This window comes from Triplophysa dalaica, chromosome 4 (genome assembly GCF_015846415.1).
Source record: "Triplophysa dalaica isolate WHDGS20190420 chromosome 4, ASM1584641v1, whole genome shotgun sequence".
NCBI classification, from domain to species: domain Eukaryota; kingdom Metazoa; phylum Chordata; class Actinopteri; order Cypriniformes; family Nemacheilidae; genus Triplophysa; species Triplophysa dalaica.
In genome coordinates this window covers 16,991,562-17,019,120 of record NC_079545.1, presented here as the reverse complement: position 1 = coordinate 17,019,120, position 27,559 = coordinate 16,991,562, and the positions used below count along the sequence as shown (strand labels likewise).

The following is a 27,559-nucleotide window of genomic DNA, read 5'->3' as shown; positions in this document are numbered from 1 at the left end:
CTCCGCGTCTTCTTGCTGTAAGACCGGTAAAAAGAAGCAGCACAGTACATTTGTCACTTACTGAATGTTAGGGCATATGAATTAAATCTTTTGTCTGTAATGCACGTAGTTCTGAACTTTGCACTGCATGATGCAAAAAATTAAATAAAGTAAGAAAACCAAAATCATAGCATATAGCAAGCACAGTGTCATTCTCTGCACTTTAAAGCAAGCGTGCGTGTCAGGAGGACGGAGGAAGAGTGCGCAGGAAAAAAGGTGAAGGGGACTTTTTGACTGTTGAAATGGTAAGATGCTTTATTGCATTCCTCCTTTACATGCCGTAAATGAAGTAACTTTTTTGGTAGTTCATTCCAGTTTGTAAAAAAGAATTCATTATTATCAACTTTTACAACAGTTTTGAGGCGAGATCTGGTCTAGTATTGTATCGTACAGCATTGTTACGTGATGTTTAAGGAAAATGTCCTTTAATTTTACTATTTGTGGCTTGTTTTTCGAATATGTGTTCCACTGCATTTCAGACATTTTACCTAAACACATTTATTTTGCACATTGCGACTTGAATCTGCCTCATTTCGTGTTTTAATTTGTATTTATTATCAAGGTATATTTTGTTCTAAAATTCTTTTAATTAATGTTTGATTGTTTTTTGGTGCTCTGTACCCTTGTTAGCCACCTATGGTCGTCCCCACGTCCCCACAACCAAACATTCTCTCTCTCTCTCTTAGTCCTTATCCGTCTCTTCCTCTTTAGGAGAAATAACAGGCCTGTTCTCTTATTGAAATGAGATGGAATTTGCTCTCAGCCTAAGCTAATTTTGCCTTCATGTATAAATAATTTCATGAAATATTTACCATTTTGATAAACATGAAATATTCATTTATCATAAATGTTCCTTTTCACCTTAATTTTCTAGTTATTTATGCAAAAAGCTTGGAGACAAAGGCAATAATTGTTATATGAAAAGCCATTGGCATACTCAGAATTGTACATGAACAGCAAATTTTTTAGTTGTTGGTCAGAAACATGGTCAGAAACAATGCTCAGGTAGGCCGTGGCATTTAAACGATGCCCAATTAGCACTAAGGGGCCTAAAGTGTGCCAAGAAAACACCCCCCACACCATTACACCACCACCATAATTGTATTAATGAGAAATTGAACAGGTGTTCCTAATAATCCTTTAGGTGAGTGTATATATTTCTATAATTTATGTTTTAATAGAAATGTATATCTGTGTTTGCCTGCCACTAATCTCAAAATAACAACTAGTAAGAGTACTCTTTATGTTTGTTTGTAAGTCTGTTGTATGTGAGAGAGTGTTTTTGTGTTTATATAGATGTCTATTTCAGCAGAAGCAACATAAAAAAATGTTATGTTTCCCAAACTTAACTTCCGGTATAGACCTCTGCAAAGAATGAATATTTGTTGAGAAGTTTTAATTAAATTTAATACCATTAAAATACAATCATATATTAATATTCATATTAATTAATATTAATATAAATGAAATATAAGATGAACAGGGCTGTCAAACGATCCAGAGTAAAGTTTGTGTTTACATAATATATGTCTGTGTACAGTGCATATTATTTTTTATTTATAAAAACATACACAAACATGCATAAGAAAAATATTTAATATTAATAAACATTAAGATACAAATTAAATTATTGGTAAGTATGTACAAAATAAATGCAAAGAACACAGACATATATTTTGTTAACACCAAATTTTATTCTGGATATGATTAATCGTGTCACAGCCCTAAAAATTAAAAGTTATATAATAACCAAACACCAGCATGTGGGTCTGATGAAACCATCTATTATGTAAATTATCTGAGTATTGTCTTTTCACAAACCTCCCAGATCCCATCTAAATGTTTTGCTAAAGGTGCCCCGTCATTGACTGGTTTTCCTATCCTTCATGGACACCATACACCATAAACCATTTTTTGGCACTGGTCAAAAAATGAGCTAATGACTCATGATAGTCCTGGATCACTCTCTCTCTCTCTACTGGCACCTTAAGAATTTTTTTTTTTTATGCATTTCTCTGCAGAGGGTATTTATGTACCAAGATGTTCCCCTGTCACAGCTATGCACTTAGAGAGAAGAGAGAAAATAAGACCGCAGTTTTCCCTTTAATCAAGCCATACACAAAGTGAAAAGATGGATGGAGAAAGAGATTGAGGATGTATCAGGGAGATTAAGGAAGATGTCCAAGGTAAAGGGAGAGAGAGAGAGGGAGAGAGAGAGAGAGAGAGAGAGAGAGAGAGGAATGTTATATACTGTAGATGGACAGTCTTCTTTCAGCTGTTTGTAACTGATCCTGCCATCTTCGATTCAGACTCAACATCCTGGTTGTGAGATGATAGATTTTCTCAGGAGCTTCCTGTTTGTTGAGTTGTAATTTTGCTATGACCAATTCAGTTGTCAGGCTCAAACCACCACTCGAATGAATGATTTAGCTTGAAGTGAGAAAGTCTTCAGATTAGGCTCATCTTTCAATGGCAAGGCGTTAGAGGACAGTGAAAACAGCACCTCTGTCTTCACACACATACAGAGAGTGTAAAACAGCTTTGAGGGAGTGTCTAATGTATCAAAAGCAGAGGTTACAGCCTTAAACTGGCATCATTGTGGCTGAGTTCCCATGTGTAAAGAATGATAGCATGGCTCAACATTAAGGGTGTATACATTTCTTTATGATGTCAAACACAAATGAAGATATATTGAATATAGATGTAAGGAAGAATGTTGGAAACTGGAGCACTATTGACAACCATATCATATATGTTCAACAAAACGAAATGAATATAGGTTAGACAAATTTAATGAAAGGATCATTAAATGATGACAGAATTTTCATTTTTGTTTGAACTATCCCTCTTGTTATATTAAACCTGCATGACTTTCTTTCTTCTGCAAAACACCCAAAAATATATTTTGAAGAATTTGGTAACCGAACAACAGTTTTACACATTGAGTTCCATTGGTTTTGTGTCATACAATAGAAGTTAATGGGCACCATCGTGTTTAACAAAGAAATTCATACGGATTTGGAACAACTTGAGGGTGAGTAAATAATTTAGAATTTTGGGTGAACTTTGACTTTACAACAGTGTCCTCAAAACACAGGGATGGTTTAGTGTGTTTGAACATGAGAGATTGTTCAATTATAGATTTATTCACAAACATAATGTTCTGCTCTTTAGGTTGAAAATAATTTAGCGAGGGCTTTCAAAGAAAGGGCCGTTAACAATCTGTCTTCACATTTTTTATGACCTTTTTTCGGACATTATATCGTTGTGAACTGCTGTCATGCTCAAATCATTTTGTCATTGTGAATGAATTCTGGTAGGAGAGAGTTTCCTTTCATCAAACTGCCTGTTTAGTATTACAGCAACGCTGATGCTATACAGAGCAAATAGTTGAACTGCTCCATTGATTAGAAAGAAGAGACATTACAGAATGGAGAAAAGGAGAAACTGAGATACAGTCCAGACCAAAATTAAAAATGCAACACTTTTGTTTTTGCCCCCATTATTCATGAGCTGAACTGGTGAATTTTTCTACGTACACAAAAGGCCTATTTCTCTCAAATTTTGATGACAAATCTGTCTAAATCAATGTTAGTGAGCACTTCTCCTTTGCCAAGATAATCCACCTCACAGGTGTGGCATATCAAGATGCTGATTATTACACAGGTGTGCCTTAGGCTGGCCATAATAAAAGGCCGCTCTAACATGTGCAGTTTTACTGTATTGGGGGTCCGAAAACCAGTCAGTATCTGGTGCGACCACCATTTGCCTCACGCAGTGCAACACATCGCCTTCACATAGAGTTGATCAGGTTGTTAATTGTGGCCTGTGGAATGTTGGTCCACTCCTCTTCAACGTGCTGTGCGCAGTTGCTGGATATTGGCAGGAACTGGAACACGCTGTTGTATACGCCGATCCACAGCATCCCAAACATGCTCAATGGGTGACATGTCCGGTGAGTATGCTGGCCATGGAAGAACTGGGATTTTTTCAGCTTCCAGGAATTGTGTACAGGTCCTTGCATCTTGGGGCTGTGGATTATCATGCTGCGAAATGGTCGTGGATGAATGGCACAACAATGGGCCTCAGGATCTTGTCACAGTATCTCTGTGCATTTAAAATGTCATCAATAAAATGCACCCGTGTTTGTTGTCCATAACATACGCCTGGCCATACCATAACCCCACTGCCACCATGGTTCACCAACATTCCACAGGCCACAATTAACAACCTGATCAACTCTATTCGAAGGAGATGTGTTGCACTGCGTGAGGCAAATTGTGGTCACACCAGATACTGACTGGTTTTCGGACCCCCCAATACAGTAAAACTGCACATGTTAGAGTGGCCTTTTATTGTGGCCAGCCTAAGGCACACCTGTGCAATAACTACGCTGTCTATTCAGCATCTTGATATGCCACACCTGAGGCGGATAGATTATCTCAGCAAAGGAGAAGTGCTCACGAACACAGATTAAGACAGATTTGTCAACAACATTTGAGAGAAATAGGTCTTCTGTTTACATAGAAAAATTCTTAGATCTTTGAGTCCAGCTCATGAAAAATGGGGGCGAAAACAAAAGTGTTGCGTTTATAATTTTGGTCAGTCTAGTTTTACTAAAAATTGTATAAATTATATTAAAGCTGTTTATGTGATGCACTGTATAACATACTGGGATTGTCCAAATTGTCCAAAATATTGGTGAATCATTGAAATTACTAGTAGATAAAGTGACTGCAATGATACAGAATTTTTCAGATTTTCTACATTAGAAATCTAGAGAAGACCCACTAGGATTGCTCTAGTATTTGAAAAAATGTGTGTTATAAAAAAGACTATTCATTTTCTCACTTGAATCCAATACAATGTGATGTAGTAAACAGCCGCATTAAAAATAGCTTATTACTGGAAACATTTCAAAACGGCTATTAGCACATAAATAGCTAGTATAAATAGCTACTTTAAACACAAGCATAGACTCACACAAATTATGCTTAGCGGTTTGTGCGTCCAACATGATTATATTATCATGTAGCTCAGATAAGATTTCCTTCTTTGGCCTGTCTTTCCTACCGGTCTCCTCAATCATTCAGCAGGCCTCCATTTTATGATTCCTCGTTTTAGCCAGATTCGAAGTCAGCGTCACATATATCCTTCACAGACAAGCCAAATCCATAATACATCTAGCTGAGCAGACAAGGTGAGAGAATGTCATATTGTATTGAAAGTATTGAAAAAGCAAAGTTCAAAGTAGTTCAGTGTAAGTGAAAATGGATTGTTTTACCCCATTTTTGGATGGGCTGTGCATTTTTAGGCATCTTTAGTTTGTTTATACTTGCACTTGGCACTGTCTGTTGATGGGCTTTATTGTTGTGTTGCTCTATGAAATAACAGGCTGCAATGTGGAGAACAAATATCAGCTGAACCAGCAGTTTGCCAAACTTTATATTTATCTGTCCAGGTCTATTAATAGTTAATGTTCTGTTCACTGGTCTCATGCAAGAAGTGAATAAACAACGAAATGCTTAACCGATATCTACACTGACTGCGTCTGGTTCTAAACTGGGCAATATATTGTAATATATATTTTTTGTAGTGTATATGTTAAATTCGGTCTGAATTTTGGCTGCATATAGAATTCATTATTATATATTTTTTACATTTTGCTTTATTAACAACAGTTTTAATGCACAATTTCTTCACAATTGCATATCATAAAAAGTGTATTTAAACATACATTTTGAAATTTCATTGTTTTGTCTATGTGCAGAACATTTTTTTTGTAGTCACTTATAAGACTTATATAGAATACAAAACTATTTTATATTATATGAAGAGCCATCCCTTCTTTATTTGTTGGGTATTATTGCTTCTGGCTCGTGCATTTTTATTCACAGAAATCCTAAAATGTATGTCGCCTCTCGAAAAACGGTCACATCCAAATGTCAGATTTGCAAAGTTGCGAAGCAAAAATCATCTTCAAAAAAGTAGTCCTCTAACAAAAAAGTAGTTCTCTAACAGAAAACTCTTTTCCTAAACAGCATTAAACGCCTCATTTTTAGTCTTGAGGTTTAATCCGGTATGTCAATTTCACAATATTCCTTATTTATATAAGTGCTGTCCTGATGAAGTCATCCCTGCAAAGGTGGGGTTATGGTTGATCTGTTTGTTCTTTTCGTTGTTTGAATGGGACTCTATTTGATAAGGCAAAATTGATGACATTGTAAGTGTTTTCCCCTGATAAACTGAAGCTCATGGTTATGGTAAGAGGTGTGCCATTAAAAGGTCCAGTGTATGAAATTTAGCTGCATCAAGCGGTTAGCTTGAAAATTGCAACCCACAGCTGACTCCACTCCTCTCCTTTTCGAATCACTACAGTGGCTGACACAGGACTAAGATGTCTTTAAGTTTTCACTTCTTTGCCGAAGGAGATAACATATTTACGAAAAGCGCTCTGGAGTGTGCATTTAGGGCTACTGTAGAAACAACATGGCGGATTCCATGAAAGGGGACCCACAGTGTATGTAGATAGAAATAGCTCATTCTTAGGTAATTAAACTTAACACTTCATTATGTAGTCTTTATACACCTCTGAAGACATAGTTATGTATATTATATTGCATTTTTGTCAATAGATACTTTCTGTCAATAGAGAAAAAACTACACCATTAACCTTCTTGGTTAAACCCCCTCAGCAAGGAAATGGTGACTTCTTCATGTAAAAGACTATTACATATTTGATTATCAGTCAGGTTGTTAAGATCTTCCATGAAGATGCATCAGAGCTTACCACGCACAAGCTTCATGCCAAGGGCTCAGGTCAACATTGCAGTCTGTGTTTCTGGGCCGTGCATAATTTATAATGGGACTGACATACCGTCATTCAACCCGTATCTCACTCTCTCTTAAAACAAGTTTGCAGTCGAGTTCTGTTTCCCCCTTTTCTAAAAAACATGCCCTTTGTCAAACCCACACCTGTCCCAGTACAAAGGGCTTAAGTGTATAATGCTTTTTCATAAATATTTAGTTCTTAAGATTTTTTAAGTTGATGAAAAGTCATACATTTTACAGTAGAATTACATTAGTGCAGAAACAACACATTTCAGCCTTAAGTGAATCTTTTATTGTATTGTAAATGAACCCAAAAAGTAAAGGCTGTAAACACAAAGAAATTATATAACGAATCCCACGTCTTTTAGCCTCTAGCATACATGCTGTGTTGTCAGGGTTTGCCCTTTGCCTTCAGTCTTGTTTTATGGTCATGTTGAGAGACAGCAAACATAAAAGATACATCCCACAACTGACCTGTATTTAACCTTCCCTCTCTCCATCTCCCTCTTTCTGTTTTATCATATCCAACTCCGTTCAATCCACATGCAAAACGATTCCACAAATTCATTCATATCCAGTGGAATTTCAAACTCATGTGAGGTCTGGTCTCATCTCAGCTCTTTTTTTGACTCCTGTTTTCAGATTCTTTTTATAGTTAATGGGTTCATCTGTAATGACTCTCTCTTCAGTCATTACACAGAGATGAATGAGCCACTGAAAGAACACATAGGTTAATTAACCTTTAAATTAGATGAGCCGGTTCCTGTAATACTGGCATCAGTATAACTGAGCTCCACACAGAGCCCCTGACAGTGTCAGCGCATTTTCAACATATATGGCTTACACAGTATGTTTTTCTTTCTTATCTTATTTAAAGGTCCTGTGGGTAGTTTTTTGGAGGATCTATATACAGAAAGGCAATATTATATTTATAGCCACGTCTTAAGAGTTGCATATAGACCTTACATAATGAAGCATAATGTTTTTATTACCTTAGAATAAGCAATTTTATCTACAGACTCCTCGGGTCCCCTATCATGAAATTCGACATGTTGTTTCCACAGTTGCCTTAAACGTCTAAACTGTTCTACAGAGCGCATTTCTTAAATTTGTAATCTCCTTCAGCAAAGAAGCAAAAATCTGATGACATCTTATTTCTGTGCACCCACAGCAGTGCTTCGAAAGGGATGAGTGGAGTAAAAATTTGGTTGCAGTTCTCAACATCGCTCTTTAAACATGTATTTCATTGTGTATATTCAACCCAGTATCACGTTTGAAAATTGGTATCACTTGAAAATGTCCGCCGGAACATCAGCTTGGATTGTGAAATGGCATAAGCTCTCGTGTGTCTTGTGACTGGTACGCAACAACATGAAACACGTGTTGGCATTATGTTTGCCACGTTATTAAACGGCATTGACAGTCCTGCTCGATTGTGTCACATGCTAAACTTGAGTGTTTACGCCACTGCATGCTCTCCTGGTGCACAAGCTATCGTATGGCTATAAAAGAAACGCAACCTGTTCTTAATGTTTATATACTGTGGTTGGTGTGTGTTTTAGTAAAGGCCCTTGGCTGACTTTATTTGATTGTTGTGTGTTTTTTAATCGTCGGTAGGTGGGTAGCTTTTGGGTAGGAGTGGGTTGAGTGCTCTTAAATATCTAGTATTTGATATACAAGTACAAATAGTACGTACTTATAAAATCGTTTGTTTTACAAGTGCAAAGAACTGACCGTGTCATGTTCACGCCTAGAGGCGGCAAAACCTTTGGCGTGATACAGGGTTAGTACATTTACTGTCATCTGTATCTTTTCATTAAAAAGCGCTCTGAAATACTTCATTCTGATTAAGAATCGCAACCTTCCAAGGTATGGTACTCCCAGATAACAACTTCTCAAAACTAATAACACATGGTAACCTGGTTGCAGCAAATCATTTTGATTGGCACAGTTTAACATTATACAAAATTAAATATAAATATGTCCTTTAATAACATATATGACATTATATTTACAAATGATTCGACCGGTTTTCCTGTTCCTGGCATTTGAACGTTTTGAAAGTAAACGAGTTGTCCTCGCGGAGAGTCTGCATTAGTTAAAAATGATTTCAAATCAACATTTGATATTCAATAACTTATGAGGTATGTAGCCGTGTAATAAGCAAGATAAAGGGTCGTTCAGACGGAACAGATTTTTAATGTTAAATCCCACCTCTTGTGAATTGTTTTCAGTTGGTAGGGAGCGTTTCGCGCACTGCTTATGCGCCACTTGCGTTTTTCCCGCCAGCTGCACCTCGCCTCTTTTGAAGTGCTCTGAGCGCCTGAAGTTAAAGAAAACTCAACTCTGAGCAGGAAATTGCTTGATGTCATGCGCCTTTTCTCCCATGGTTCAATCGAATGAATGGAGAGGCGGGCCTTCCGATGTGGTGACGGAACTTTACAGTTGCTTGAAACATCCGGAGACTGCAATGATGAAAAACCTGTGTTGGCTGACCCAGGTTAACCGGAGCAAGGTCAGAGCAACTTGCTTGTAGCTTTTTAAAGTTTATGATAATATGACAGTAAACAACAACTTGAATGCTCACGCTATCATCCTTGACTGACAGCACAGCTGTTTCGGTGGTTACCTAGCAACATAAAAACCGCTGCACGCTTCTCTTTTCAAAGAGTCAACCAAAAGAACAGCGCGGCTCGCCTCGAGTTTTCGAACATGAAAATATTCTATGTGATAAAACAGACTGCCTGTAAATTATCCCTTACTTATGCTGAATTTCTCTTATATAGCATATTTCTATATATTTATTTATAAGTTTGATTTATTTATCAGGTGTTACTTCAAAACTACAAAAAAAGTCTTGTTACAGTATGATTTTTTTATATTGGTAGTATTTGGTTACTTTTAAATACAGAGATTTGAGCCCCTAAGATCAGACTCCTGTCATGATTCCGCTATCATGTCATGTTTATTCTTGTTCTTGGAGCGGAGTCATGGCATAGCCTTAGGGTTTTGTGTGAGAAAGACATGGCTTTGTTTATATTTTGGCTTGGCATGCTCTTTCTCGTGTCTCGTCAGTGTTTCCCGCCATCTCGTTTCCTTGTTACCTTCCCATTAGTGTTTAATCCCCAGCCCCTGTTCCTGGTTAATTATCCTTTGTTTGTCTCCCCTTTAACACCCTCGTGTTCATTGTCCTGTGCTCGTCTATTGTGCTTTTATGCCGTACATTGTCCTCGTATGCTGTATGTATTTCGTACCAGAGAACTGTCCTTGCCTGTGATCTTGATTTTTGTCAAGTGTTGTTTTCTTAGTCTAGTTAGTCCGTGTTCTTGTTTTTGTTCATAGTTTATCCCAGTCTTGTTTTCCCCATCGTGGGTTTTGTTTTGTCTTTTAGTAGTGTCTTTTTGTATAATAAATATCTGTTTAAACCATCGTCTCGCCTTGTCTGGCTGCAATTGGGTTCTCCTGCCATATCTTCCCAGACAATCCATGACAACTCCCATCAAATAGGGTCTTCATTACCCATGCCTTGTTGTGAAGGTCAATTTTACCTTTTTTCATTTCTTTTTCTTATTAATATCTTTTTTATTGCTTGTGAACAAGACTTTTGTGCATTTCGTTAGAATCCGTTTTTAATTTTCCTCTAAAATGGCTGAGCAGGCACTTACCAGCTCAGTAAGGACATAAGGACAGTCCTGCCTTTGTGAGTCCATGTAACAGAAACAAGATCCCTGAATGGAGTCTAATGCTATAGTCTTTTGATAGGAATACCTCAAGCACTGCTTAGTAGAGCGCAGGAGTATCTGGTCGGGGACATTGACCTTGTAAGAGAGATACAGAGAATTTTCAACAACACATCACTCCCCTTTCCTGTATATATTTTTTCTGGTTATGCTTTTTCTTAAACATTTTTTCAGTAAGCTCTTGCTCTTTGTGAGTGCTGGTGTACAGTAATAAATTGATCACTGGGCAATGTTTTAAGATCAGTCTTGTCTGTTGAGGATGCCTTCAAATTTATCGGCTAACATTTTTACACGGAGCGTAATCGTTAAAATCAAATAATTCCAACGAGTTGTAGCTGACATGCAGATGTAAATTCACCCCAGCAATCTCCATAAAATGATTTTTAAAATCATTGTCCACTAATCCAAGTTAGTGAAAAGTCATTCATAGGTCGATGTCAGCAACTCATTTGCATTATATTTACATTTATGCATTTTGAAGACACTTTTATACATAGTGACTTACAGTGTATTCAGGTTATTCAACTCATGGCTCTGTGTGTGCTTTGGGAATAAAACCCCTGACATTGAGGTCGATTATAATGTAGTTTCCCAGCAATAGTTGAACTCTTGTCTGTGTGCGTTGTTTTAATGTAGGTCTGAGGTTGGCTGTAGAATCAGATTTTTCAACTAAAACTGCGACCAGGCGCAGCTGCGTTCATCTTAGACGATGCAGGTCCCTGGGGCCACATTCTACCGCATTGAGAGTGACATTCTTACTGCCTCCAATGATTAAACATCTTAAAGAGGAACAATAAGTAGAAGATAAAAGAAAGTAGATTACAGTAAGAACAAGACAAAATACTTAAGAAACTAGAAAAAAACGTTTAAGTACGTGCAAATGCAATAACGGAAGAAGGAAAAAAGAAGAGGTCTGTCTAAAGATATTCAGTCAATGAGGCAGTTCCCCATTCCTGTCTGTTCATGTATAACTGTATTGATAATTCAATATTAATTCTAAAAATTCACAACTCCAAAAACTAAACCTTCCTGTAAGTTATCGGTAGGATGGAATGGTTTAAAATGTGTTTAATAGTACCGAGAGTAGGACATGGAAATTGAAACCATCACAAATAAATTCTAAAGATAACTTCCAAACCTTTCTTTAGTGTACAGTATGAAATGAGATATGAGATGAGATAGTTTCTGTTAAGAGAAATTTTTGTACATTTCTTTTATTTAGAGTTTAGAGTTTTGACTTGTTAAATAGAAGAAAACGATTATTTCAACCAATTCTATTATATTGTAAATAACTGCCCTTAAAATGACATCTATGTCTGTGAAATGCAGATAAAATGACAGCAGCTTCTGTTCATGTAATGTAACGTAAATATTAATTAAAACTTAACAAGAGCATTCGTTCTTGTGAATTAATTTGAAATAATCCAGCGCAGTCTCAGGTAATCGAGGGATGAATTAAGTTTCCTGCTCCTCCAATTCTGTAGACATCTCAAATATCTGATAGTTTTTTCTTTCTTCCTTTTTTTTGCGCAGCAGCAAACAGCGTACTATATTAATGTTACTGTTTACAAATCTCGCTCATGCTGTGTATGTTCTCTTGTCTTGTCAATGAAGGGCGCTAGAATACACTTTAAAAGAAAAAATAAAATCTGTGGGCAACGCAGGCGCAGATTCTGGCCTCTGATAGAAACGACATTCTCACAGTTGTATTATTTTTTTATCCACGGAAAAATGTCAAGAATTTTCAACTTAATTTTCCACTTCTAAACATGTTAAACATGTTTTAAGAAGAAAAAAATGATAGTATAGATGACATCACTTTCAGGCCTCCTCATAGATAACAAGGTTGTAGTTGTAGTCTAGGTCCAGAAAAGTACTTAAGACATTGTTAAATTGGTCCATCCCCTCTTAGTGGCTGAACTGATTTTTTTTGATGCGACGAGAATACTTTGCAGGAAAAACAAACAAAAATAAGGACTCTAATAGATATATTATCCTGTGTCGTGTCATTCTATGGTGCGCGTTCAGGAGAGCACTTCGAATCAGCATTCTGTCATCATTTACTCCCACTGTTGTCATTTCAAACCTTTGGGACTTTCTTACGCAGAACACAAAACATATTTTTTTAAGAATGCTGATGACCGAAGCCAAAGTATTGGCATATTTTTTTATAAATATCTTTGTTTGTGTTCAGCTAAAAAAAGAGATAAATGTGGGATACCATGTGGGTGAGGATAAATTATACGAGATGCTTCATGTTGTTTTGATAATTGTTTTGCAAACTGCTGAAGTAAATATGTCACCAAGGTTTCGGGCCAGATACCAAGCTCATGAACTCGTACTCGTAAAGATACACAGATACCAAAGCCCGATACCTCACGTGACATACCTGACAGAAATTTGTGCTTTAAAAGTTTGTGACAAGAACATCAAATTATGTCTTTTTTCATAATGTGTTTGAGACGGAGCTGTTCGCAATAAAGAAGCTATTCTATTTTTAGTAGTTTCAGCGTGTTGTAAAACAAGAAAAATCTTCACACAAAAATCTGGGTTATTTTGAACCCAGCGTTGGGTCAAAAAAGGGACAGATCCAACCCGTTGAACTTATGCCGGGTTGTTTCTTTAAAATTCGGCTGAAAACAAACCTCTTATTTTAAAACCTGACTGATTAGTACTAACTTCTAATTCTTTTCTACTCTTTCTATCCTTAAAAAATCTTTTTAAAACATATTATAATAAACTGTGGTGGTGGGCTATATGAGACAAGTTTTTATTGCACTTATGCTGTTGCCTTTATGTTGTTCCAATTGCTTCTATTGGTAACTTCATTTGTAAGTCTCTTTGGATAAAAGTGTCTGCTAAATGACTGAATGTAAATGTTGTTCCAACCCAAAATGTTGTGTCAAATATAAAAAACTTCAGGGTTAATTTATCCTTAAGGTTGGGATCGTCCCTTATTCACCCAACACTGGGTTAAAAAAAGACGGCATTTTTTTTAAACAGTGGAACTACTTTTAAAAAGTACTGTTTTTCCATCTCCTAAAAAACAATGAATTTGGACATCTTAGGTTTCGGATGCACTGCCACGATATGAAAAGTTTGGCAAGGTGAGTAGTACTGACTTCATTGTTGAGGCCTTATCCACGGTTTGTCCACATTCAGCTAGGTTAGTGCTGACAGGCACAATTACTTCATAAAAAAAAAAAACCACCCACCAACATACAAATTAGTCACTAAGAGCAAAGCAAACTGTTTAATATTCAAATCGAGTGGTTCTCTTTGCCTCCTCTGACGCTGGAAATCAATAAGCCACAGGACTTTATAAAGAGACACAGGCTCTCTTTGGCTGGTGTGCGCAGCTCTCCGGGTCTCGTAACCAAAGCTTTGTGTTGCGTGTCAGCTGCGCCTTTGTGCATTGTAAGAGATGCATGTAAAAGGAGCTTCTTGTTTGTCGTGACCTTCAGAGGCAGAGATTGGTAGAATGTATAGCAGAGAGAGAAAAACCTCTTCAAGTCTGATGTCACTTGTAGACACATTCGAGAGATAAACAGAGGCAGGGTGTGTAGTGTTTGGGGTGAATCTGTGCTTTTGTGAAAGACACATTGTGGTCAGAGAGACAAGTTTTCGTAGGATGCTGATATGACTTAAGAATTTTGGCCTGCTCAGACTAAAGGGCTGATCTCAGTTCAGCTATAAATAGGATTGTCTGAGTTTCTAATCAGTCTACACCTCAACCATCAGCTTATTTTTTTTGTAGACAGATCAGATCCATCCAAAAAACAGGCCCCCTGCTGAGAGAGAGAGAGAGAGAGGGAGAGAGAGAGAGGGGGATGAGAAACAATGCAGGATGGGTTGTCAAGTGATGCTGCTTTACTGCTGTACTTTGCATACTTTAAACAAGGTGCCAGAAAGCATTTGACATCTCTCCCCAACCACCTGCTGTGGAGCTCTGAGTGTGTGTATATATATGCATGCATGCACACGCTCGTGTCTACGAGTGTCTCAAAGATTTATCCCCTCACAGGTGTAGCTAAAAATGTACACAAAGTCCTCAGAAATATAGTCAAAATACGTTTGAAGTGATCCTCACCATCTGGAGGGCCACATCAGGTTTGCTTCAAATCCAAAAATGTGGTTGGGGTTTATGTGAGGTTAAGGGAGAAGTAAAGATCCTTATTTAAAACGTTATGCATATTAAATGTCCTGACTTCTAAAATCTTTGTCTGTAAGTCCCATTAATGTAATTTAATCAACTCAATGGCCATCAACACACTAGGCAGCTATTTTTTTTAAGGAGTTAAACCATACATGTCATGTATACAGAGATGTCACATCATGTGCTATCAGACACTTTGACACATCTCCCATATTGGAACAGTTACCATTCCATGTTCGTTGTTGTCACTTAAATAACTGAGTAAAAACAGCTTATTGAAGGAATGTGATCCCTGCTGGAAAAATGTAGCATTTTCGATTTCGATTCGTTTTTGTAATGATGGTATTCCAGATAGGATTTAAGGGTGTTCTATTGGTTACCATCACATACCAGTAGACACCATTATTATAGATTCTGTTAGATCCAAAACGATTCCCATTACATCCATTAAATCCTTTATATTGGACACGGTTCTGTTGGTTCATAGTGATATTGTAATGGCAACCATTAGAACTTCTGTGATGTTTTTTTTTTTAGCAGGCATTTTTACAAGTTAATTAGATTAGATTAGATTCAACTTTATTGTCATTACACATATACAAGTACAGTGTAACGAAATGTAGTTTAGGTCTAACCAGAAGTGCAATTAGCAAGTGCAGGATATACAGTGTTGAAAAATACAGAATACAATATTAAGAAATACTATACAGTGGGCCTGTACTATGAAAAAAAAAACTTTACAGAAGGAATGTTCTATGAAAATATGACCGTTGGTATGTACTATGAACAATATATACAGAAGGCTATATAATGCGATCATTAATGTACAGGTGGTTATGAATAGATAACAATTAGACTATACAATAGTGCAAGTGACTTAAGTCTTGGAGTTATAGTGCAGTAGATGAGTAGATGCAGTTAATAGAGTTGTTAGTTAGTTAGTTAGTTAGTTTAGCAATCATATGTCTAGACAACAGCACTTACATTTGATATTCGTAGCTGTGTTTAACTACCATTGCAGATGCACAGTCAAATTATTCTCTAGTGTTCACGGATCAACTTGTTCACGGACCAATATAGTGGACATGTACATAGTGGCCCATACCTGCATGCTAGGGGTTAAAGGCACAGCTGTTATTTCAGCTGTTATTCATCATAATTACAATAATGTTAAACAGACATTAAGAGGTCTCAATAATAAACACAATTCATTGTTTTAACTTTGTACATGATAATGATATACATGGACTTGTTCAGCTATTAATAATTCAACTGTCATATTGAGCATCCCAATATCTTCCATTCATTTATCTGCTATGGTATGTCCTTCATGTCTTCTCCACCTTTTAATAATTGTTGGAAGGGACTGGCAGGTGTGTTGGACGGCCCAATATCAAATATTGCAGGATAAGCAAACAGGGGAGCGATTAAGTGGTTAGTCCATTATTTACCGAGTCGATCCATGACACTCAACTCAATAAATTGGACTGTGTGATACTTTAAAGAGATTCACACTAGCTATAGTGAATGATCATATGCTATAAATATAACCACCAGCCAATGAGGTTTTCTCAAGCTCTCTGTAGTTCGTAAGGGTTTATAACAGTTTTGTGTTTGTGTCTGCAGTGGGTGCTCGCATTCGAGATCTTCATCCCCCTGGTCCTCTTCTTCATTCTTCTGGGCTTGCGGCAGAAGAAGCCGGCCATACCTGTGAAAGAAGGTAAGGTTCAGGATAGACGTTTGCGGAGGGGATGATAAATGAAAGAAATTTGGTTCTTACCACATCCCAGCTCATTACCATCCCCTAGTGGTCAGAAGACATTGCATCCTCTCCTGGGGTTGTTTTGAAGTTCACAGTATTGTAATAGTTTTTTTACGGCATGAATGTACCTGTGAGTGTTTTTCATAATATATGATAATTGTTTTCTTTTTCACATTTTAATGCATCACCATACAACTTTGCTAATCTGACACTGATTGCAAAGGTTGGCTGTAAGAGCTTTAGCCTTGTATTTTGTTTTCTTTCACAGAGCACCATCATTTGTATGTCATCATGATGTTTCTGTTATTTCTATTGTTGAAATCACACCATATTTCTTTTATTTTTGCTTCTTCCTGTCACCTGTCCTTTTTGCTCTCTTCTTTTGTATCCCTCTCTCTTTCTCTCTCTATCTTTTATTCTCACTTTCTCATGGTGCATGTTCACTGCATGATGGACCAGTGTGTAAGTCAAAACATTGGTTGTTTTTTTGGGTTCATGGGATTGTTACACTTTGTCCTTTAACTGTGTGTATGTGTGTTTTGCCGTGGACTTTTGTGTTGTGTATTCGTCATTATGTCGACTGTTTCATGTGTCAGTCTAACGGTAAAGAGAAATGGATGTAAATAACTATTGTAATATGTGTGCATACTAGAGCTGGACATATACAAACACACATACAGAACATGTTTTACTTTATTTGTCAGGACATTGCCATGAACTGTACTCATGTTAGGGCTGTCACAATATCAGATTTTACACGGTTATTATAACTAAAAGAATAAAAGTGAACTACTATTGCGCCGTTCATTGAAAAAATAAATGATGTTATGAGCCAAATTATTTTTTATTTATTTTGTTTTCTCTTTTTCTGTTCAATTTGGTCACACTCAAAATACGACTGTAAGTGGGTTTGTAACCATTCTGGCTTATAAGGCAAAGCCTTAAATATCGTGTATAAGATTGTACTTTTTAATATCAAGTTATTATCTGTACTGGTACAGTATATTGTGATACCCCTAACTCGCATACATTTTTTTGGCTGTCTAAATTGGGACATATCATGGGCTTTCATTGTTTTTAAAGGAGTAGATCACACAAATGAAAAATATGTCATCATTTACTCACCCTCTTGTCACTTCAAACCCATAAGTCTTTCTTCTGCAGAACGATGAGGAGGTATTTTGAAGAATGTTGATAACAGAAAACTGTTGGTCCCCATTGACTTGCATTGGTTTTGTCTAAGTGTAATAGAAAATAATGGGGACCAAAGATTTTTGGTGACCAACATTCTTCAAAATATCTTTGTATTTGTTTAGCAAAGAAAGTCATACAGTTTGAAAATGTCACGAAGGTGAGTAAACGATGACAGAATTTTTCTTTTGGGGTGAACTACTCCTTTAATATACTGTAACTCTACTTGTTAACTATAATTAGTATTTTATCAATGGATCTCTATAGATGTCCCAAAAGATGAGATTTGGATTCGACATATTAACGGTTTATTTGTCAACATGTGTCTTTACTCAAAGTAAATTAGAAAAAGGGGTTTAGTTGTCAGGTGCCACATTTTTCTGTAAACCTAACCCACAATCAATCATTTAAGCACCTTCTGATAGTAACACAAATATCTCACTCACATACACACACCACAACTCACTAAATTCATGTACTTACTGAGCCATAATGTTATTTCTTCTGACTGACTTGTGATCTTTTAATCCTCAGCCGTGTTTTTGCAAAGAGGGGACATATGTCAGATATAAGAGTTAGTACCCAAGGCTAAAAACAACCAGACAAGCTGTCACTGGAACATTAGATATGACACACCTAAGTGTTAACATCAATCGATGGGGATTGGTCAGGCTGATATTGAGAGGTGTTTAGCTAACGCTGCTACTTCTGAGAGAAAGTACCACGGCATGGATGCGACAGGCTCTTTTTTTTGTAGCGTGGACGGTGCTGGGAGAGGTTGCCAGCTCCACAAGCCACAAGCTGCAGTGACAAAACACTTAGGGGTGGAAATGGAGTCAGCACTTACCATTAAGTAACCTTCTAAATCCCTCTGTAAGTGCCAGCTGCCTCGTGTTTGCATTTCAGGCAGGGGTGGCAAAATACGCGAGGCAAAGCCCAATCTTACTGAGAGGCAGAGACTGGGTGAACGCATTTCTCAAAACCATTCATTCATTACGGCTTTGTTAAATCATCTTAGCAGCAATTATAGGCCTAATTTATCCATTACCGGTTCAATGTAGGCCAGAGTCGTAGAAAGGGAACGTTTTATCAGAGGAACACGGTCTGCGTGGGAGCTAATTGAATTTGAGAAGCATCTGTTGTGCTCTTGTTAACCTGTTCCTGGCCTTTAGATCACAAGGCAAAAGAGATTACGCTGATTCAAAGCATGATAAATAAGTTATTTGAAGTCATATTTACTGTGAAAACAATGCTGAACTGGTCAGTGAAAACACAGCACACATCATTACATCTGACATAAATTATACACCAAATGTGCATTCTTTGCTCTTATCTTGTTGCTCTTATATTTTCTGTGGAAAATTAAGTTTACTTAAAGGGATAGTTCACCCCAAAATCTGTCATCATAAACTCCCCCTCTTGTCATTTTAAACCTGTATGATTTTCTTTATTCTTCATAATATCCTCTGTTATGTTAAGCAGAAGAAAGAAAGTCATGCAAGTTTGAAATTAAGAAGGTGAGTAAATGATGAAAGAATTTAAGTGTCAGTAGAAAATTTCAGTTTAATGTACATTTCCAAACCTTCATTTTGCCATTATTTGTAATAATTCAGTGAGATTTTTATATGCATAAGGAATGTGACAACAGCCGGTATTCTTCATGTAGAGATCTGCTCTCACAACCATTGAGTCCATTTATTGTTGCACAAAAAAACTGAGACAGGCTAAATGCAGAAGAACTGTGGTTATTATCTATAAAGATATATAGATAAATATAGCACATTAAGATAAATGCCTTATATATTATTCTCTTAATTAAGGAATTTATCTTAATGTACCTTTTTTATTTAAAAAAAAACAGAATTTAAATGGTTTAATATAAATTAATATATAATGAATATAAACTATTAGAAAAAATGAAAGTCTAGGAAAGTCACTTTGTCTTACTCACTTTAGCTTCTCAACAAAATGTATCCTCACTTTTATTTGCACTCTGAACCTATTTCTGGAAGTGAATCTGAAAAAAGTTGCATGCGGGTTTATAATAGTTATGCAACACGGTGGTGCTCATTTCTCTGTTTCTGTGACAGCTTGTCCAGTTAATCTTTTTGTGTCTTCAAGTGCCCTTAAGAATTACTGCATCCCTAATACTGGGTTATCGAACCAATCTGACATCTGAAACCTCTCTGACTCTTTGTTTGCTCTGATATGTGACGGCAGCCTCTTTTCTCTTTCCCTGTGTTCTAATCTCTCATCAAATCATCTTCTATGACCCATGGACTCCGGAAATGTCACCGTCATTATTTACTCTGTTATCCCTTAATTCACACGCACTCAATCACATCCCTGCTCATAAATATTCCTCCTCATCATCTACACCTCACACCTACATCTCAACATCGGATGTCAAAACCTCATTACAATACTGGATGTCACCTTTCTATCACCTCCATCCTTCTCTCTATCCCTCCATCCTGGTGGTCTGTTTTCCTGGCTTTATCCAGCCTTCTACAGCGCGGCCCCTCTCACCTCGGCGGGCATCATTCCCATCATGCAGTCGCTGTGTCCGGATGGTCAGAGGGATGAGTTTGGCTTCCTGCAATATAAAAACTCCACGTGAGTCAGAAATTTGTCCACCTACACGCTGTTTTGAGATTTGTATCTCTGTATGACTAAGAGGGCTATAATGGATTCTGGTTTCACCCAGCCTGCTTGCTTTTACGGTGTGAACGGCAGTCATCATTACCACCTGTAATATCGATCATATGAGCCAGTATATTGTGTTATACATCTTGGTTCTGATAGTGAATCTCATCCATCTTATGTCTCTCTAATATTTTGAACCTATTTATTCTAAAAGCGTGTACTGAAAGTAACCCAGTGTCTGTCAGGAAATCTCAAAAGTGGCATATTGTGAGTTATACTGTAGAGTAAACATTGACCCCTTGGGCTATAAGTATTTTTTTGGATGACTAATGGACCATAAAAAAGTCCTCTTCTTCATATTTCCTAACGTGTTCTAACAGTCATAAAATATCTTTGATTTCTCTTTTTCTCAGTGTGACTCAGTTGTTGGAGAGGATTAGTGAGGTTGTTGAGCAGAATCACTTGTTTACGTCAGACGGGCCGAGTCTGGGGGAGGAGCTGGAGTCACTGCAGCAGCACCTGGAGAGTCTCAGCTCGGCACACGGCCCTTTTGACAGTCACTACAACAGCAGCCATGGTCAGAAAACAAAGAATACACACCAAACATAACTATAAGAAAATCACACAGAGAAGTTGAATATAATACTATAATACACGCAAGTATGTGAAGGCCAATACTGTCCAAGTTTATATAAAGTATACATCGTATACTGAAATGCAGTTCTTTCGAAGATGAAACTAGAAACTGTCCTGTCCTCTTTAGGTCATTTACTTGCATGATGAAGCAATGATTGAAGGAAAGTCTTCCTAAGAAGCCTGTTAAACTGTTGACTTGAACTGTTGCTTATAACTAGCCGGGGGTATACAAAGTAGAAAGGAATTATACATGTACTTCAGTAGAAGTGTTGAATTTTATGCAAAAATTAAATACTGGAATATCCACATTCACTTGTACTGAAGTATCAACAAGTTAAAGTAAACTTTATAACACTTTAAACTTTAATTTCACTGATGAGCTCAATAGATCTCTGGTTTTTAAGGGTTTTGTTCACTCAAAACTGAAAACGATCCCTTTTACAGTAAGTCACTTTGATGTACAAACTTTGAAAAGGAAATTGTTTCATCACAAATTTGTCAATATCCTGATTATGGGAACCCTTTTAAAAACCGTTTGTCCAAACAATCCTGTTAATGTTGTACAGCATCAGATTTTAGAGTTTTCAACATGTTCTGTTGATGTTTTTGTTCATAAGCATTGTTCATAAATATTTCTTAAAGTTTAACCCAAGCATTGATGTCCCTGTATTTTCTTGGTTGTACAGTATATGTAGGTACTTGTTTCTTAACTTGTCACATACTCCCTTATTAATAATTTTTCCCATATCTTAGAATCAAAACGTGTTATATTTTATCATCTTCAATGATGTCACCGTTTTTCACCAAATTTCCAGTTTTCTTGGCATTTTATTAGCCAATTTCTAGGGGTCTCACCCTGGTATTCTGTTTAAAGAGTATTGATTCTGGGCTCTTTTGGCTGCAGTGTCTTCATTGTTTCAAAAGCATGATATATTTTAATAATGTTTTTATTTAATAAAATGTTAGTTTTGACGAATCATTTTTTTTCACTACAAAACAAATTTCAGCCTGTACAAGCATACACCTTCTGATAAAAAAGCGAGGTCAAGTGAAACATTTCAAGTACCCCTAAACTTTTGAACACTACTGTACATCAAAAATTACACTACTTAGACATCACCTGCACCAGTTGCAAACTCCTAAACTGTTCGCATGTGTATCTGCTACAGGTTTCACTGTAGGAAGCATCCTCAGGAATCAGTCGGCGTTCCAGCAGTTTCTGACCAGAAACCTTTCCCTGCCGAACGACACCGCCAGCCTGCTGATCTCCTCCCCCATCAATCTGAAAGAGGTCTGTCTTCCACGCTCATCTCAAACTTCCTATTCTCCAACCCCGGTCAGACCGCAGCGCTTCTGAAGAGTCGTGACTTATCTGCTAGCTCCCTCTGAGCCTCCCGTCTCGCTTTCATCCTCCTCAGAGGCTCAGCTTGAGTTTGCAGCCTTCGCCATTAGCAATTCTACTCAGTGACGGCAAAAAGAGTGTGTGTGATAGAATCTAATGCTTAAGGGCAGAGGAGCTCCTGCGTAGTCCGTTTTAAGTGTCGGGTTAATGCGCTGTAGTCGGTTTAAATGGCTGCTGAGAGATGCTTTTGTAAGTGTCCGAATGAAATGTGTATTTTCTTTTGGAGTTTTATTTCAGCTCTTCTCAAGCTATTTAAAGTGTGTGAGTGGGATGAGTGTTTCTAAATCCGTGCTCGTGTGTGTGTGTTCTACTCAGGTGTACAATCTCATTTTTGGAACTTATCCTAAAGTTGGAACAAGGAGAGAAAGAAGAGATGAAGGACAGCAAGGTCCAGGAGAAAAGCTTGTACAGCTGGAGGTACAGCATGTGGGACGCACACACATTTCTTTCTATTACATGCTTAATTAACATCACAAGAGTTTGGAATATGAGCACTGTTGTTATTCGACTGCAAGCTATCACGGTTTTGATGATACACCGGACCATGTCATGATTAAAGGAAAGATTCTGTCATCATCTACCCACCCTCAAGTTCTTTCAAATCTCAATGGATTTCTTTGTGCTGATGAACATAGAGAAAGAGATTTTGAAGAAGGCTTGTAACCAAACAATTATTGGTCATCATTGACTTCCATAGTAGGAAAAATTGCTTTGTACATTTCTTAGTTCTGTTGAACACAAAAGAAGATATTTTGAAGAATGCCGGTAAGCGAACAGTTCTGAGGCACTATATTTACACACAACCCTGTTATTTAAACACAGAATGAGTTGAAGACCTGCCCACATCTGAACAGAAAAATAAATAAAAAAAAAAAACCTACCCTGATAGTCAGTGGTGGCCCAGAATTGTGTGGCTACGAGCATTCTTCCAAATATCTTTCTCTGTGTTCGTCATAACAAATAATTTTTTACAGATTTGGAGAAACTCGATGGTGAGTGAAGTTTTTTTTGGGGGTAAACTGTCCTTTTAACAGTGTAATCTTGCATTTATAAAATAAGCAAGGTTATTTTAAGCATCGTATATCTTAGAGAGCATATGGTAAGTTTTCTTCCCCACTTTTGAAAATCGTTTGAATGTAGCAGACTCATGAAATGTGCAGGCAAAGTCCGTTTGGGTATTAAGTTTTAGATGTTTTTTTAGGTTGAGACTTCACTCAGAAACCGACTGAAAGTGGCGATGTCCAACTGAGCTGTGTACTCTGTCACTGATTTTCCCCAGTTTGACCGATTCTTGCCTTTTTGTGAACTGGTTAATCAAATTCGTCAATATTTTGGACTTTTAAGCACTTAGCAAACATTTACATTTGTTAACTGCATCATTGATTTAAGGGACAGTTCACACAAAAAAGAGAAGGATGTTTGGAAGAACTCACAGTTCTAGGATACCATTGACTACCATATTAAAAAAGCAGTCAACGGTGCCCCAGAACTGTTTACTTTGCAAAAGACTTCCAAATATCTTCTTTGGTGTTCAACAGAACAAAAAGAAGTATACAACTATTTATCCTACTATTGTAGTCAATGGTACCCCTAGAACTGTCAGTTGCTCACGTACTTCCAAATATCTTTCTTTGTGTTCATCAGGTTTGTGGCTGAGTAATTCATGACATAATTTTTATTGTCCCTATAAATGGGTATTTCATCAAAACATATAAATGATTTAATCATTTTCTCACCCTCATGTCATTCCAAACCTATATGACTTTCTTGGCTCTGTAGAACACAAAGTGCTTTCCGATTTCCTTCCAAGTAGGACAGGAAATATCTTACATTCTTGTAATACAAAACAAACACTTTATCTTTCACATTTAGAAGCAGTTACTTGGTGGCTTGCGGAGTCTGGAGGGGGGTCTTATTCAGAAGGCGTTGAGAGACCCCACTAACGCAGCTCACCGCCAGGCTCTACTCAAAGTTATGTCTCAGGCATTGGGAATCACAGGGGGTGAAATAGGTCAAAAATTTGATCCTCAAGCCCTGCATGAGATGGAGGTGGGTTTACCATTTGACTTAAGAGCTAAGTATGCAATACATTGGCACAGAATCGTTTGCAAAAACAACTGCAACGTATTCTGACCAGGAATACAGACCCATAGCATCCAAATATTGGTCAGCTTTAATAAGCACCTGTTGATGGCTGTCAAAACTGCTTCTTGGTTTTGTGTGTCATTGTTTTTAGGGAATTCTGTTAACTGGTGCAGTACTAGAAACGCTCACTTGTGGAGAGGGAGGAAACAGCGAGTTGAGCAAAATCCTGTTGGTTCCTGAAAAACAACAGGCAGCTTTGCAGGCATACCGAATGACCGTCTGTGGTGGCGAGGCGGGGCAGAGGGCGAAGATTTTTGGGGAGATGAGCGAAGAGCTGAGAGAGCAGATTGATACACAGAGGGTGTTTGAAAAGGTACATGGAAGACCAACACATATTTTTTAACAGACATAAACAGTCCCCATCGGCAAGCTCTGGACGTATAATTACTCAATATCAATTGTCAAGCTGCCCTTAAAAAAAAACACAACAGTAGATACTTGGGAGTACAGTGTTTTCATAAAAATATCTAATTTAATCTTACACTAAAAATGCTTTTTTACTTGTTATTCTTTTCTATTCTTCCCTTTCATCCTCAGTTACGTCTTGAGCAGTCTAACGCATCTGGTCTGTTGGATCAGTCTCATCTTGCGGCTCTGCTGAAGAATCTGGCTGATGTGGAAAGGCTACTGAGGGATGTGGATCTGTTGTCAGGCCTGGCCAGACTGCTCCCTAAAGGGGCTTGTGCAGGTCACCAGCCCCCTCCCGCAGCCAACACCACCTCCTGGAGCTCCAACACAACAACATGGGGTCCCAACACAACAGATAGCCCGGGGGAAGAAGGAGAGGGATCTGCAGGAAATGAAGCGGAAGCTGAAAATCCCAAATCGCAGTTTTCTGCTTTTGTTCAGCTGTGGGCAGGTCTTCAACCCATTCTGTGTGGAAATAACAGGTTTGAGTCTGAATATAGAAGCTTATGAGTTTAAATGTTGTCATTGTTTTGCCCTTGCTTTCTGATAAACTTTGTTGTTTCGTTAGGATTATTGAGCCAGAAGCTCTGAAACAGGGAAATATGAGTTCCCTGGGCTTTACCAGCAAAGAACAACGAAACCTGGGTTTACTGGTTCATCTCATGACTACGAATCCCAAAATCCTCTACTCTCCCATTGGTTCAGAGGTGGATAAGGTCATACAAAAGGCAAGTCATAATGTTGCGGGGGTGTCTTGAAGAATTCTAAATGACTAAAGTCTCTCCATCAGATTTTGGTACATATACTGTAGAAATGCACATTAAAGGTGGAGTAAGCTAATTCTGAGAAGCACAGAAGAAAATAGTATCGACAACTAACCAAACAATTTTGTCTTTCTGTGTATGTGTTGGAAAAAAGATTGTGATGGCACATACTCCTGGTTGTGTATATGAGGGAAATCTATTTACTATTCCACACAATACCATAATTCCGCTGTCAGACTAGACTTTCAGCATGCAAAATTTGTTCGGATGGTGCTGTGAAAATGGGCGGGATCGATTCCTCCATCTTTCACATTCTTGCACCGAAAAGTCACGTTGTGATGTTTTTACTATTGGTCTCACTCACGTGATGCGAATTCACAGGTCAGAGTTCACCAAACTTGAACTTTGCTACTAAACGAAATATCTTCGGACGGGCTTGCGTTTCTCGTCTGACGCATTCACATGCGTATGAATGGAAGTTAATGGAAGTTAATGACCGCTGCTTAACACTCACAGCCAGTCAGCGTATACGTTCAATATAGGGAGTAGAGGGCGTGAGCAAGTGTTCACTATTTTGAGGGCGGAGGTGTATTTGTTTGTGTATCGATTTCAAATATCAACAGTGTTTCTCAGAAATCACTTGCTGCCCCTTTAATCTAGGTTAAGAGATTGCACAGTATTTTATTATACATTAAAATATCACCGTCGAGTCCAGCTGCTTGTAATTTTAGCAAATAATTGCGTGTTTTAGTCCCCATTTCTTTGTTTTTCCTATTCTCCTCAGCCCTGCATGTTTTTTACGGCTCTCCTGTTTTGCCAAGTTGTTGATGTCCTCAGGACAACATTTTTATAAATAAAACCTAAACCTAAACCTACACCAAACCCCAACCAAAACCATAACTTACCCCTAAAATCAGAGGGAAATGATAAGTGAAAAACAATGGTTTAGAAGCACCTAATCCTGGTTGGAAGATTACATATATAATACACTGTAAACTTATATCTGAAATCTGATTGGTTGATTTAAATCTTGTCCCAGGGTCAACATGATGTTGTCCTAGGGACATCAACCACTTGGCAAAAACAGTAGAGCCGTGTTTTACCACTCAGGGGAACGGGTCCCGGCGTGTTCACATGAGAAAGTGATGTCAATGCTTACCCTCTAATGGAACAGTCATTTGGATACCTGGAATGATTTTGATTAAATTTCTTGATTTTCTCTCTCTAGGCCAATGAAACGTTTGCGTTTGTGGGGAACGTGACTCACTATGCCCGTGTGTGGCTCAACATCTCGGCTGAACTGAGAACTTTTTTAGAGGAGGGTAAACTGCACAATCACCTGGTGTGGCTCCAACAGGTGACATTCGGTCTTATCTGTAACTTTTTAATCTTAAAACTGTGATCAAGACTCACTTTGATGCTTTGGGAACTATATATTTTTTGTAATTCTTCAATGTTTCAGATGGTATGCCAATGCTACAGTGTTTTATGACTTTGCAGACTTCTCATATGTTGATTTATGATGAGAGCATCAACACACAGTAGTGAAAAGGTGAAGGTTTTGTGCAGTATTTTCCTATTGTGCATGTGATTGATGTCTCGTTGTCTTGTGTCGTAGTTCATCGCTGACCTTAAGAAGCATCATGAAATGTTAAACGGCTCAGACAGTGAGCTGTTGAACACTCTGATGGAGGAGAACTTCACGCTGCCTAACACAACCACCCTCCTGGAGCAGCTCCACACCATTGATAATGCTGCCTGCGGATGGACACACTTCATGTCAAAGGTCTGATGAACTTGTGAAGCAGCCTAGTGTTTGACAGCATAGTGTAGCTGTTT

General features: G+C 37.7%; 1 protein-coding gene across 5 annotated transcripts in view; it reads left to right on the top strand.

Moving 5' to 3' along the window:
• abca2 (ATP-binding cassette, sub-family A (ABC1), member 2) overlaps window positions 1-27,559 on the top strand; it is a 53,290-nt gene that overhangs the window by 8,230 nt on the left and 17,501 nt on the right. For 4 of the 5 annotated variants that reach the window (XM_056744936.1, XM_056744935.1, XM_056744934.1 and 1 more), the window contains exons 2-12: window positions 16,393-16,486; window positions 20,224-20,335; window positions 20,779-20,942; window positions 22,171-22,292; window positions 22,719-22,820; window positions 24,276-24,452; window positions 24,640-24,861; window positions 25,086-25,438; window positions 25,525-25,684; window positions 26,949-27,077; window positions 27,339-27,506. In XM_056744936.1, the coding sequence (XP_056600914.1) occupies window positions 16,393-16,486; window positions 20,224-20,335; window positions 20,779-20,942; window positions 22,171-22,292; window positions 22,719-22,820; window positions 24,276-24,452; window positions 24,640-24,861; window positions 25,086-25,438; window positions 25,525-25,684; window positions 26,949-27,077; window positions 27,339-27,506 (1,803 nt within the window). Of the gene's footprint in view, window positions 1-16,392; window positions 16,487-19,609; window positions 20,336-20,778; window positions 20,943-22,170; window positions 22,293-22,718; window positions 22,821-24,275; window positions 24,453-24,639; window positions 24,862-25,085; window positions 25,439-25,524; window positions 25,685-26,948; window positions 27,078-27,338; window positions 27,507-27,559 lie in introns of those variants that run through there. The other variant, XM_056744937.1, reaches the window with a different exon arrangement.